Raw genomic sequence first — 14,197 nt, 5'->3', positions numbered from 1 at the left:
TGTGTTACGTCTCGTCCCCAGCCGTCCCACTATGTGTTTGTTGTCATGGTTTCTGTCTGTGTGCTCGCCCCTCCCCTCCTGTGTGCCCATGATTAGTTTGATTATTCTCACTTGCCTCTTGTTACCTGTCGTGTATATAAGTCCTGTCTGCCCCTCACGCCCCGTTGGATCATTGTGTGTTGTAGTCTTGATGTCTTTTTAGTGCCTGTTGTCATAATGTCTTCACGTCTTTGTGTCACGTCCCTGTCGGTTAGTCCTCTAGTTATTTTGTTAAGTCTTGTCAGTTTGCAAGCTGCATTTGGTCGCCCTGCTCCATCCGATCCGTGACACATTGGTTGTTGAAGTGTAGCTCTATGTTTCTGCTGATTGTGTGTTTCTGCTGCGATCCACTGCATGCATGCTCCCTCCCCACCTTTGGTAGTTGCAATAAAAGCCCAGCTGGCACAAGGACGCTTCACTGCAGAGGAGCTCAAGTGTCCTGAGAAGTAGACTCAACGCCTGACTTGTCCTTTTGAGCCGTAAGTAACCTGGTCTTGTACATGTCAAGACAGAAAATTTCCAGAATGTTAATTTTGTGCATGCAGATAACTGTGTGGATGACTCAGCTGCTTATTTTGAGTGAAGGAGATACTTTTGTCAACAACAAACCAAAAGGAGGATATGTTAAGTCAAAACAAATCCATGTCCACTATGACTCACCCGCGCAGTTTTTTCTGCTGACTGATATCTATCGCTTCTGTTGGCCCGATGACTGACTGATCCTCTGTGATGCCCTCTATTCAGCATGGAATGAGGCTGGCTTTGCATTGGCTCCATGTGTTGTGCAGTGAGTCAGCAGACCGGGTATTTGTGCGTCGCATCAATGCAGGACAAAAGTGAAGTACTCATGTGAAGGGACACAGTGGGCAAGGATTAGACACATCCATTCAAATGTCTTTAATAGTCAACTTCTTTTAGTTTGGGAAAGGCTGCTTGAAAATGCTAACCAGTAGGTAATGAGATGAAATTGTAAAGACCTTTATTTTTTTTTTTTATTCTGTCCAGACGCTGCATGGTTAGTGCATTGAAATCATGACCACTAATTTGATCAAGAATCCCAGAGGTGAAGGTAAGTTGTCTTTTGCTACAAAGTAGAGATGAGAATTGGAGACTGTGGGAAAATAAACAAGAAAGCATCTCATGGGCATTAGATCAATGGATTTAATGAGAGAATATTGTCAAAGTGAGGATTTTAGTGTTTCCCTCCCAGAGCAACTGGATTTCTGGGAGCTGACAGAGAACGGCGGTAGCGAGTGGATGGTGGAGGACATGCCGGGAGACTGCGGCCATGACTTCAGTGATACTGCTGTCACAAAATACTTTGCAACCTCCTTTGAGTGAGTCTCAACCAAATATTTGTCTTCATATACATGTCTGCTCGAAAATCACATTTAGAAGCGGACCACCATCGGAATGCATCAGAAAGAAAAAGTCTCCGCTGAGTCTCAATCCAAGTGAGCGCCCCCAAACATCATCCATGTCAAACAATCTTTTTGGGCTCCTAGGCTGTGTCTGAAGAGACAAGTCATTGACTTATTGGAGCAGGGTTTCACTTGCGAGCAGCTGGACGCCCAACCTGTCGTATCAGTTGAAGACTGGTGAGGGGAAAAAAAAAAAAAAAAAAGCAGGTGGCCTCACTCAGCCGCTTAATAATATTGTGCTCGTCCTGCAGGTACTGTGGGAGGCAGGACTGTGGCTGCACCTACCAGATAACGGTGTGTCTGCTGGATGAGAATCATGTGGTCATGCAGGAGTTCACGCCCGAACCTGTGACTCTGGACCCGGAGTGTGACGACTGCTCATGGAAGGAGGTGAACAAACTGACGCCATACCGATCAGGACGTGAGACTCTTTGCATTTGACGTGCTGCAACTGTCTCGTCTCCAGGTCAGCCACACCTTTTCCGAGTATGGTCCCGGTCTACGTTTCATCTCCTTTGAACATGGAGGCCATGACACAAAGTACTGGGAAGGCTGGTATGGAGTGAGGGTTACTGGGAGCTCTGTTACTCTTCAGGTGTAGGCAAGGGGGGGGGAATGTATTCGTCCGTGCAATGCTTTCAAGATGACCATGGTAGCCTTATGCAACAGTACGGAACATCATGCATGTTGCACGCTAGGTGACGGGAAAACTTTCCCGTTTTTGAAGTGGTAGAGATACAGTGCTTGTATGTTAGTGGAAACTTTATGATGCATTCCTGGAGAAAATGTGCTGATGTTTTTTTTTTTCCCCCCGTACTCACTGCCTTATGTAATGTACAAGAGGGGTCATCAAGATGCTGCAGGTAGCCCCCAAGGACCACATGAGAACCGAGACTGTGCTCTTGGTTTTGAAAACATTGGTGGCCTTTGCGGGTATTTACACTGATCTAATAAGATCAAGTGCAGAATATTGTGTGGACTCACTTGAGAACATATTCGTTCAATTAAAACTGCAGAAAGCAAACTTGGTTTGTGAATTGAATTTTTATTCAACAAAATAAAATGCTTAGTACAAAAGTAACTCGGGTACAGGTCAGCTGGAATAGCCTTTGCATAATTGTTTCCATGGTGATTCAAAATCAGTTGTCTCCAGTAAAGACAATCGTAATTAACAAAAAAAATGTCTTGAGGCACCAAGTTAAAAGAACCGAACAAGGGTAAGAGGTTCAGCTTATGTTTTTTATTTTCTCAAATTCATGAAGCAAGCTACCTTCCGAGTGACCATACTGACAGAGGAGCATACTGGATGTGGTGTAGAACATATTTAGTTACATGTCTTTAAAACAATACCGGACACATTCAAATTATTTCTAAATTTGTGGTGTTTTGGTAGTTGAAGAGTTTTTTTTTTTTTTTTTTTAACATGACACGGTTTACGTTACAATGGGAACGGTCCCGGAATATCCTGCCCTGCCCAGTCTAAATTTTTCGAGACATACGTTACATACCGCAACAAATGCGTGACGGGACTGAGCATACAAGAGCGCCGTAACAAATTCATGACATTTGATGTCTGGCTACAAAATATTCCAACTGTTCTCTATGCATTGTAACACTTTGAATAGAAATACTCCACGGCAATTTCAAGACAAATTCAGAAGCACGATCACTTGATTCAGTCATTTAAAACTTCACACTGTGTAACTTTAGGTCCTTCATTGTGCAGCATACACATATTTGTGAGTGCTCAGGATGGAGTCACCACGACTCATTTTGTTCGAGGGAAAACCCAGATGAAGAAAGCGCTGGTAGCATCTTCATTCTCCTTGTTGCTGCATCTGTTTACAAAAGGTCTCAAACTGCTGATGCTCGAGTGCAGTCATCACCTTGTTCAAGGCATAAATCTGAAGATAGGTGAGATAGTAGACGGTTAACAATGACTTAGGACTGAACTAAAACAAAAAATGGATCCACTGATGTGGTCACCTCTGCCCTCTGACGCTGTTTGAGTTCCTGCTGTGCAGACTTCTGTTTTGATCGGTCTCCTCTGGTAGGCGTCGAGTTCAACTTTGGCTTGTCTTTACGGCAAGCAGGTTCCATTGCGATTGTTTTCTACTCAAACAAGAACGAAAGGATGTTATTTGGTATGTTAAGGCAAAACTGAAAACTGTAACTTGTGATTGTCGAACACCATTGTGCACAAGGAATTTAGAGCTTGCAGCGTGATAACGTTAATCTGTTAGCTACCTAGCGTTCATTTGCTAATGCAATGCAACAAAAAGATATTTGCAGGACACATCTGACTGAGAAATATTGATAGACAAATGGTGAGAAAATTGCAAACGTACACAGATGTATTCAAACGATTCCAAAGAGTGACGCCAGATCGGAGCCGAGCAATGAGAAGTAAAACAGCTGTTACGCGGGTGTTGCAAATAAATAAGACCGTGTAGTTTGAGCGCTACTCAAAGGTTCCGCGTATTGTTGATTGACAAAAACAACACAATACACTATGTCGCTTTTATTACACGGCTGATTCCTCGTCAAAGGAAAAACTAAGATACAAAGACTAAACATTTAAAACACAACTTAGATAATATATTTTTTTCTCATAAATTATCCGAATCTCCTTCGATGTAATGTTCTCCTACATTTGACCACAAGATGTCAGGATCGCATAACAGTCCACACTGAGGTCAGTCTTGTGACGTCATTTGAACCTGCAGTTGACATGAATTTCACATTTAACACTAGAGCGTTTTTTGTTCTTCAAATATGCAAGATGTGATTTTTAAGATTGTATTTAGTTGTTGCAATTTGCATTTGTCAAATACATTTCTTTTTGTATTTAGTTGCAATTTGCATTTGTCAAATACATTTTTCTTTTTTAAAAGATATGAATTTCACGGGTTTGACCAAGCTGTCGTGTCCTTCCTTAAATTTCACGATTGAAGTGCTGATGGTTTTATTCCTCACAGGCGCTCCACATCATGCTCACATAAAGTACACTTGCGGTATTTTTATTGCGTGCATCATATCGCTGGAGTATTGAGTGGGTTTCACACCATGCAGCCACAGTGGTCCACAGCATAATTAGCACTTCAGAAATAAAAACAGTCATTATAGAGCAAAGATCAACTATTTTTTTCTCCCCAGAACTGACATTCTTTTGTTGTTGTTGAAGTTTGAACGTGAATATGTGCTCTCTGGCAATGCTGTACCACAATAGGATTTATGGCGCAGCATATACCAACGGTCTACCTGGATTTATCCTCTGACTGCAGGAGAGTGTGCTGCCTTGGAATAATATCCTGCAAAATTCATTGCCAACAACCGTCAGACCATCGACTGCCCCTGCAGCGTTATGCATCAACATTATGGCCAAAGCTTTGAGCAGAATAGTTCTCAACTGTACAGTATGCAGCTAATGCAAGTAATCAAATACAGTAAAATTACTGGAGTTATTATCAATATAAATAGTTTTCTATTTTGATTAAAATACTTGCTAAAGTTAATAACATCGGAAATTGGACTGAATACATCCATTGGATGTCAAATGTGGCATGGAGCAAAGTTCAGTTGCAAACTAATTGGGTAATTGCAGGTTTTGGTGGTCAGAAAAGCCTCGCATTCAGAGAAAACCCAAAGTGAAAGACGTCACTGTGTCAACTGCTGCCTTTGAGTGACAAGCAGTTTCTTGGAAGAACACCGTTGAAATACCACAGTGCCGTCCTATGAAAACAGTTTCTGTCAATAATCGTATTTGTTTAAAATATTTTGAAAGAAACTGATCCGAAGCAAAACTGTTACTGTCATTCCTTTGCTCTCATATCGTTTTGTCAGAAACCACCTGCCACACGTGCAAATGAGCTCAAGGACCTCTTGTATAAAATCCCATGAAATTCTCCAGATGCGGCCAGCGAGTCTATCGTTAGTTGTTCCGACTTCAGGCGAGGCGATGAGAAAGTAAAGTGATGATTTGATAAAGGGGGAAGTGGTGGAGACGTTCTGGTGAGGGGAGGGATGAGGTGTGTGGAGACGGGCCACGGGGATGGCAGCGTGTGAGTTAGGAGCTTTATCCTTCTAAATTAAACTCTCGCTGCCGGGGGAAGCTAAGTTCTGACTGCTCTTTCACACCGGCAGCCCTGAACACACAAACTCACCACAATCTCCGACTCTGCTCGCCAATCCGCCACCAAAACAGACACACGCAGCATTCATACTCCGATGCAAGTGCGGTGTGTACAGACCCCCGTGGACATGTAAGTCGTTGAGGACTAAAAATAAATGACCATGGCGACTGTGCCTAAAATAACCCACATGCATAAACGTATGCTTACCGCACACGACAGAGATGCTGTTCCTTTTAGATTAGCCGTCCTTCCATTTTCTATGCTGCTTTTTCTCATTAGGGTCGCAGGTGAGCTAAATATGCACGGACATAAATATCCCTTATCAATATCCGGCTTCAAATGAATCACCGAGTCCCGACTCCAATTTGTTTGTTATAAACCGAGTTGAGTTGAGGTCGAGCATTTGGCTATTTCACATTGTAGCAACCCACTCGCATGTTCTCTCATTTTCCCATCTGGTGTCGAGCTCAAGCGTCGAATAAAGAACGTGTATTCATTACAACAGAACCGTGTTTTGCCCCCAAAGTTACAAATGAACCTCTAATTGCTGTCAGTCACCTCGTTCAAGCCCTCAGCCGCCACTTGGACCCGCGTTGAATAGCGGAGGGCAGGCTGATGAAGGCAATGGCCGCGCTATAGGACAGAAGGGAACAGTGGATCCTTTAAGTCCACGTTGTGACAAACAGCCGGGTCAGTGTGCTTAGCTTGCTGTTTTTTGCCGCCATTTCTCTTTCTCACTCTCTGTCCCAAGTGTTGCTTCTCATTAGGCTTATTGCTTTTGGCCACCACACAGCGGCACTATGCAATAACATGGCTAGTAAGCAGTGCATGCGTACACAAGCACACAGTTATTTTGTTTTGGCACTCATCAGATCCCCACTAAGACGAGCCTCTAAACAGCAAAGGCAATGTGCCGTTTGTACTCAAGTATGGCTGTGGTCATCTTGGGGTTTGGGGTTGTTCCCTTGTTGAAATGTAGCTCCTAATGCGTGCCCAGAGCACGAACTCCCACCACCATGCGTGACTGTCGGCGAGGCACGCTCGTCTTTATAGTCCTCACATGCTGGACCGGAGAACTTCGTCTTGGTCTTATCAGACCAAAGAACATGGTTCCACTAATCGAGAGGAATCATCCCGTTTTTCCAATCAGCTCTTTGCCATTTGGAACTGCCTTGACATACAAATGTTCCTCCACACATAGGCACGCACTCTCATACTCACAAATGCACACAGAAGCAGTGTTTGGTGTGTTTATGTTCGGCTGAACAGTGAAACCCGTTTAGTCTAGATAGAATCAATAATAACCCTTAAAGAGCTTGTCACTGCGAGGCTGCTCTCGTCCACACTGGGCCAAGTCAGAGAAAACATATGCCACGCAGCCCAACACACACTCCATTACTGTACACATGCCGAACACACACTGCGGGAGACAAATGCAGCGTTCTCTTCTCTCGGCGAGTGCAATTTAGAACCTTCCCCTCCCCTGCCCTCCCCAATTTTCTGTCTGGGACAGCCTGTGGAAAACAGCAAGCTTACAGCCGCTCTAGGCTTAAGTTTCCTCGCTTGCTTCCCTACACGCACCAGGAATGCGATAAACAATACAAGTATTCTCACTACCTGGCGCACGTGCACGTTCGCAGACACATATGGGGATTATAAGGTTGGTTGTGCAAAACACAACGTGCCGCATGCTCGTTATTCAGCAGTTTTTGCCACTGCTGCAGCATCACACTGATTGTTAACCGATATTTATTGGCGGGGCTCGCTCAGCTGACCAAAGCAAATGGAATCTAGTTAAATAGAATCTATGTTGAGTATAGTTTACTATGCGAACCGTATTTTTATGTTTTCTCCAAAATTCACAGTAGTTATAATTAAGGCTTTAAATCTCAGCTCAGGCCAACCTGTGTGCAGTTTGAATATTCTCACTCCGCTTTTGTTGGTTGCCTTTTGTATGGATATTAAATTGAAGTTGAATCGACTTTGACTGACTTGATGTGCAGAAATGTGCCTTATAGTCCAAAAAATACGGTGGTGATCATTTCTATTGACCGCCAACAGAATAGATTTTATATTTGTCTAAACATTTTGGTGGTGCTTCTTGTAGTTTGAGCACATGTCTATCAATCTAAAAGTGAAGAGTGAAATTAAATGAAATCAAACTGACGTGCGTCACGCGAAATAAAATTTAAGCGTGACGTATGTCTTACTTTGGGAAAGTTGCGGCTGAATTGAGAGCAGTGTGTGGCTGCCGGTGTGTTGCCGAGATTGAAGTGTGAGGTCAAAAGGTTACGCTTTCTATGGGACGTCTGAGGACACGGTGCCGCCTGCTTCGACCCAGCTGTCAAAACATATACACGCGACCATACGCACAAAGAATTACGCACTCCGAGACAACCGGGTGTCTTTGTATAAATGACTGTAGCATAAGCCAGCTGCACACACAGACACCAATAAACACGCGGTCACTAATTTCATTCCATAATTCAAACAAGTCAAGTCAATGAGCTGAATTGAGGGCAAGTGTGGCGGCGGTGGCGATGACGTCGCACATTTGCGAGATGGCTTATTTTTGCCTCTACAAGTTGAGTTGTATCTTTGTTGAGTCTCACTCACGCTATCTTGAGCAGACAGCATATGCATGCGTGCCTGCTCCGTTAGATTGGTCTGAAGGGAGGTGATGTCGAGACACTTTAAGCATAATAAGGCAGCGGTGTCGTGGTTTGCACATCTGGCTTTAAATCTTAGCTCAGGCCAACCTGTGTGCAGTTTGAATGTTCTCGCTCCGCTTTTGTCGGTTTCTCAGGCTTTTCAGGTTTGCACGCTCGGTCGAGTGAAGGACATAATTGCCGAACTCATCTTTTGCTGTTTGACATTTTGTTACATCTGTATTGGGAGAGTCATTTCCTGCAAAAAAAAATAAAATGGAAAACTCAAAACTGCATGGAAGGAATGTTACAAGTCAAATTAATGAATCAATCAAGGTAAATTTTTCATAGAATTCTGCCCGTTCACAAACCTTCCAAGTCTTTAGATTGAAACCACATATTTGCCGTAAAAAGTGCATCATGAAACGTGACAGGTGGTGGAGGCGCCGTTTACCGTGTACTCAGCAACTCCTCCGGCTGCCGCTTCCAGTGGACGAGTACAGCAGCAGGGTTTACTTAAAGATGGGAGCGTGACAGATTCTGGAATGCCTCTGCTCTGCCCACAGAGAGCAAGACACGGGTCACACCGGTTTTACAGCTACGCAAGCCGAGGCGGCACAAATGGGCCGTGGATGAGACGGGCTCAGTCTCAACCTGACTAGATTCTGTCTGAACACTTGTGCACGATGGGTAGGATTCTCTAAAGGTTTGCACATGCCAAAACAGGCACAAACCTAATTGCGCATGCAAATGGATACTTTATATTTTACACTTATTAAACATGCATGCTTAATATCCTAAAAAATGTGATGAAAAGACAAATGAACCCTATTTGTCCCTTAATTCCATCGTATATGTTGGTGATTGTGTTGGCATAAATGTTCACAGGAGACCAAAACACAAATGGCCGATGGTCTTCTCCTGATACTCTTATGTCCCGGTTGCCAGTTCAGTAATAGTGCAGGTGGTTCGTGTTAGTCACGGTTCCTTTGGAGATGTTTCAGACAGCTTCTCTTGGCCCAACCTTCACCTGAACCGCAAACCCGACTGGACATTCAGCACATCACATGTTTTCGTGTGCAGTCACAAAACGATTGTGTAATTTGTAGGCGTTGCACAAGTGTCTGACACGAGCAGAAAATGAGACAAAATATAATAAAAATAATATAATAACAAAAAAGACAACGCATCCATTTTCCCACATCTCATTAACTGTGCAATATTTTGCTGACTGTCATGCAAGAGCAGAGTTGACTGGGCGGGGGCCAGACAAATACTTCAACATGAAATGTGAGGAGGCCTATTAAGTGAATTAACTGATCAAATGAATTGATGGCATTCAGTGTGAAATGGGGCAGTCAAAAAAATGTCTGTGCCAGACAGTCAGGCCACTCATTCAATCTGCGCCAGTGACAAACACACACAAACAGAGAGGGATCCGGCACTGAGGCGTGTCCACAGCCCCTAGTGTCAAGTTCAAACTCCGCAAGATAACAACTCTGATAGCTCTGCAAAACCATAGGTGGCTGCAACATGGCAAGGAATAGGAATGCCTGCCCTATATTGGGCAGATATAAATATGCGTGTGTCTATGTGTGTATGTTTGTTGTATTCGTGTTCTGATTGAGCAGTTATGTTTATATAAAATAATGAGAAGATTTGCACACATATGAACATTAAAACATATGAGATTGTCTAACCTAACAAAATATGTACACATTGCTGTTGCTCTATCTTCAGTATATATATATATATATATATATATATATATATATATATATATGTATTATGGATGGAAAATGGATGGATGCATTCATCCACAACTTCCCAGAAAAAAACAAAGACGTGCAGGCTTTTCTTCCCCCGCTCACCTTCTGACGGTAGTGGAACTATCATCCTTTCATCTCTCCACAGTGTGCCGTTATTTATTTTCAAAGTTTGCTAAAGTTGGAAATTTGTGCTTGTGTTTGCTGGCACACAAACCGTCAGAGCCGTTCATCACTTGGGCCTTCGCACGAATGTCTACCTGTCCAGAATAAAGTGATGCCCCCCCAGAGCACCACTCTCCTTTTACCGTGCAGTTTACAGTAAGGCAATCGTCAACATGCGGGCGATGTGTGCCGTGTGAGTCACTATAAATCATCGAGCATCTGATGCGAGTGATAACGGTGAGAGCTGTATGGGCTTTCCAACTTTTTTTCCCCCCTCAAGTTGCTTTAAATCCGGGCAGTGTTTGGCAGAAGTGCCCAACATTCAGCATATCACGCAGTCCATCTCATAAACTGCATTTAAGTATAAACATCAAAAAAGGCATGCTTTAACTGGAAACGTGCGTGTGAATGTGGAGAGATGACATTTCAGAGCTGAAACCACCTGGGGAAAAAAAAAAAGGCAAACGCTGGAGTGACAATACCATGCTAGCATGCTTCCTGCTTCTTGGGTTTTCTCGATTTTTTTAATTGTTTGTTTGTTTGTTTGTTTATTTCGAACATTAAAGAAATACAAGAAAAAAGTAAAAAATACAGAAAATGATAACTCCATAGTACAATAGAACATAAAAAGAAAGAAAAAAAAATGATATTGCATTATAATTTTCCCATTATCGTAAATTCATATTTGTTCAAAAGGGAGTAGAAGGAAGCCTGAGCTTATCGTTATACCATATTGTTCGGAATATAAAGCGCAATTTCAACGAACATGTCTGCTGTTGGAAATTGCCATAAATAGATTGCTCCGGTTTATAAGGTACATTATTGCAACGTACAATCTGGCTAATTAAAGCAACCACTGTATGCAATTGAACCTTATATAGGTACTATAGCAAGTGGATGGATGGTTATGTTGCAATATTTCAAAACATTTTTGTTTATTGCATTGACATATACTCTGAAATATCGCATCTGTGTTAATGTCAGGCTAACCTGCTCGTGAATCACTCCACAAAAATGATTCATGAGCAGCGCTTTGCAAAGCAATAACTCTTGAGTAATTGCGGATGTTTGGCTTGAGAAAGATTGAGTCAATTAAAAAGTTGGCGGGATCTCTGCAAAGCTTTCAGTCTTGATTAGCATAACTTACCGGCTGAACAAGACATGTATTGTGAATGTCTGCCAGATAATCATCTTGACGATAATCATTTAGATTCATATGACACCTTTCAATGGACTCTGTACTGTACTAACATGACCCCCTAAAACTATTTTTACATGTCCTTATTTGATTTTAATAATCTTGCAATGAACATTTTTCAATCTTTTTGGGTATTGATTTTTTTCAGACCTGCTCGTATTTGTTGGCGTGTTAGGTATGACTGAATAACTTTGGAGGACATGTTGAATTTATAAGTTGACTGTCTTCAATGTTCCCAAACAAACCAACAGTCTTCAATCAATTTAATATCTGATATCCAAGCAATTATAAAATCAGGCTGAACATTTTCCCAAATCATATGCTGGCTGTTTAGAGTTGAGACAGAGATAGATGTGTAAAACAGGCCATGAGCTGTCAAAAGGCGAGACGCGCTGCAGGACACTCTATAAATCCTCCTTTATGAGGACATGGGGCACAACCCATCTCCCTCCGGACCTTCTCATGAATGAACCACTCAGCTTTGACCTCATCTGGTTTTCTGCGTGAATGTCCGTGTTGAGCACAAGGTGTAGTTCCTATATTCAGTTTGTTTACAATTCTATTGGGACCCAGGCGGCGCTTTCCTCACTTGACTTATGATCCCGCTATTCCCAGATCGTGACATGTGTATATATTTTTTTTTTCAATGTCGGAGTGCATCTCTGTAACTGGACACAATTACAGACTTTAACATGTATTTGGCCTATTCTTAAAAGTTCTCTCCATTGGCAAACCGTTTTACACTGTCATCAATTTCTGTCTATGTTGTTAGAAACAGCCTGAAAGCCTAATTTTGTCCAGACCAATGAAAATATTGACTTTAATACGGTACATAATTTGTTTTGCAGATAATCTCTAAATGTGTGGGTATGAGTGTGGAGAGCCTAATGACAAACCAGCCTTTTTCTGCCCCTCTCTTTAGTTCCTTTAAAGAGCATTTTAAGGCCGGGAACGTGACATCACGCTTGCACCGCGCCCTTCTGTGTGAACGATGTGAATCAGAATGCAACGCTGGTGAAAACCATATCAATGAATAGGAGGAAAGAAACAATAACTACTATAACAAAGACAAGAAACATCAGAGTCACTTTCCACAGCCCAAAGATACTCAGACACAAGCTTCATGGTGTCACAGTTACAACGTGTTCCTTATTACTAAGCTGGATGCGAGTGTATGTTCGTGTGTACCTAAAGGTTAACAGCCTGTGGTTCCATTCACATGCAGGGCCAAATAATTTTGGTTTGGCTTTAATATTGTTAAACACAGGATATGCACCGCGAGTGCCTTGTATGCAGCAGGCACAGGTTCGACAACGCCACAACGGCCAGAAACAGTCTCTCCCCAAAGCCCACCTCAAGCTTATTTCAAATCGGCAGGTTGCATCAGGAAGGTCAACGCTACTTTACGAAACACAGGACTAGATTTGATGTGTGTGTGGGTTCTCTTATTGCTGTATTAGTGCACAGCATAAACAGCAGCTATGCTAATCTGAACCATCTAAGCATCCCACCGAGCTACATATGAGCACTGTTTTCTCAGCTGTTGTGGGCTGCTGGAGCTCTGGATGCTAGCCGCAAGCCACCACTAAATCTGGGCCCGGTGTTGCCCTACGACAAAGGGCTGCTTGAATGCAGAAGTTCTCAGTCGTAGCTGGTCCAGATCTCAAGCAGGGTTTTCATTAAATCTACTGAAGTAAATGTATGTTCAATATCGATTGCAAGGTAAGAGCTATACATACTAGAAACAAAATACTATAAATAAACACTTTGGGAGGTGCCTGCTACTTGTTTGGAGGTCAGTACGTCCCAAAGCCCAACCTCAACCTCAACCCTTCAACAACAGGCTGCTTAAACACTGAAGTTCTCACTCGTAACTGGTCCAGCGCTCAAACAGATTTCATTCGATCTGGCAGAGTAACTCACCACGGTGGTGTGCTATTTTAAAAGCTGAGCTGAACACTGCATGGTAGCTACCAAAAACATCCATTGCCAATTGTCTTGTCTGTTTTTCTGGAGTAATTTACACGACATATTTGGCGGTTGCCATCTGAAGTAAACACTACCTGGTGAAAACAAAATACAGATTAAAGTTGAATGTTTTAAAGCAACAGGAATGCCTGCTGGAAATGTGGCCAAGGAATCTGTTTCTAGCTGTCAAGGTGCACTCTACCCCAGTGGTGTAGCGTAAAGCAATAAATTGTACTAATTTGAGGCGCAACCGCTGCCGCCTTGGTAACCGAGACACCCGATGTGGGAGTGCAGGTGACATTACGCTTTCTTTGACTTGAAGCCTAATCCCCTCCCCATGGACACAAAATAGCATCGCACTTGATGCGGTTGTGGATTTCTTTGGGGAGTATTCTTCACGTTCTCACTGCACGGTGCATTGAGCATGTTAACACCTCAGTGAATGTCAAGGTCTTTCTATTTTTGCACTTCAGGTAGTGTTGCTCAAAGATAATTTAGGAATCTTAACTTTCTAAATTATTATCAGCAAGAAGGGAAGGACGCCTAAACTCTCACCAGTCTGACAAAAATCATCTTTCAGCATGTTAAGCGTGTTTGCACGTCACGTATTTGCTGACGATTCAGCTTCCCTCGGTAATTGAATTAGGAAGTGTCGGGAACTTAAAGAGCCACAGAGAGCCTTGTAAGTAAACAGACATGACCTTTTAATCGTTGCCCGTGTTTGAAGTGAGTAAAGCCCCTCGGGCTTTTATGAGGTGTACTTCTCTCAGTGTTGTGCTGTGGAGGATTGAGTTTCACAAGAAGGTTTAGTCCGTTTATTTTAGAGGAAAGCGATGGAGGTGGAGGTTGATGAGGAAAA

General features: G+C 42.7%; 2 protein-coding genes across 4 annotated transcripts; one reads left to right on the top strand and one right to left on the bottom strand.

Annotated features, from left to right (window-relative positions):
- Positions 1-315: 315 nt before the first annotated feature.
- Positions 316-2,489, top strand: fbxo2 (F-box protein 2). 2 transcript variants are annotated; one of them, XM_037252305.1, is made up of 6 exons: positions 316-518; positions 1,045-1,108; positions 1,236-1,376; positions 1,545-1,637; positions 1,712-1,850; positions 1,927-2,489. In XM_037252305.1, the coding sequence occupies exons 3-6, from the start codon at positions 1,297-1,299 to the stop codon at positions 2,059-2,061; spliced, it is 447 nt and encodes a 148-aa protein (XP_037108200.1). In that variant the 5' UTR covers positions 316-518; positions 1,045-1,108; positions 1,236-1,296; the 3' UTR covers positions 2,062-2,489. The 2 variants fall into 2 exon arrangements, with proteins under 2 accessions (XP_037108200.1, XP_037108199.1); XM_037252304.1 differs by having other exon boundaries at positions 320-518; positions 1,250-1,376.
- On the bottom strand, positions 2,486-3,924 carry LOC119123307 (small vasohibin binding protein). 2 transcript variants are annotated; one of them, XM_037252307.1, is made up of 4 exons: positions 3,809-3,924; positions 3,447-3,572; positions 3,276-3,364; positions 2,486-3,227 (listed from the first exon to the last, which is right to left on the bottom strand). In XM_037252307.1, exons 2-3 carry the CDS (start codon positions 3,558-3,560, stop codon positions 3,278-3,280), a joined length of 201 nt encoding a protein of 66 aa, XP_037108202.1. In that variant the 5' UTR covers positions 3,561-3,572; positions 3,809-3,924; the 3' UTR covers positions 2,486-3,227; positions 3,276-3,277. The 2 variants fall into 2 exon arrangements, with proteins under 2 accessions (XP_037108202.1, XP_037108201.1); XM_037252306.1 differs by having other exon boundaries at positions 2,486-3,364.
- Between the last annotated feature and the right edge of the window lie 10,273 nt (positions 3,925-14,197).

The sequence above is a fragment of the Syngnathus acus genome, chromosome 5, assembly GCF_901709675.1.
Source record: "Syngnathus acus chromosome 5, fSynAcu1.2, whole genome shotgun sequence".
Taxonomy (NCBI): Eukaryota; Metazoa; Chordata; class Actinopteri; order Syngnathiformes; family Syngnathidae; genus Syngnathus; species Syngnathus acus.
This window is presented reverse-complemented; position numbering and strand designations above follow the sequence as displayed.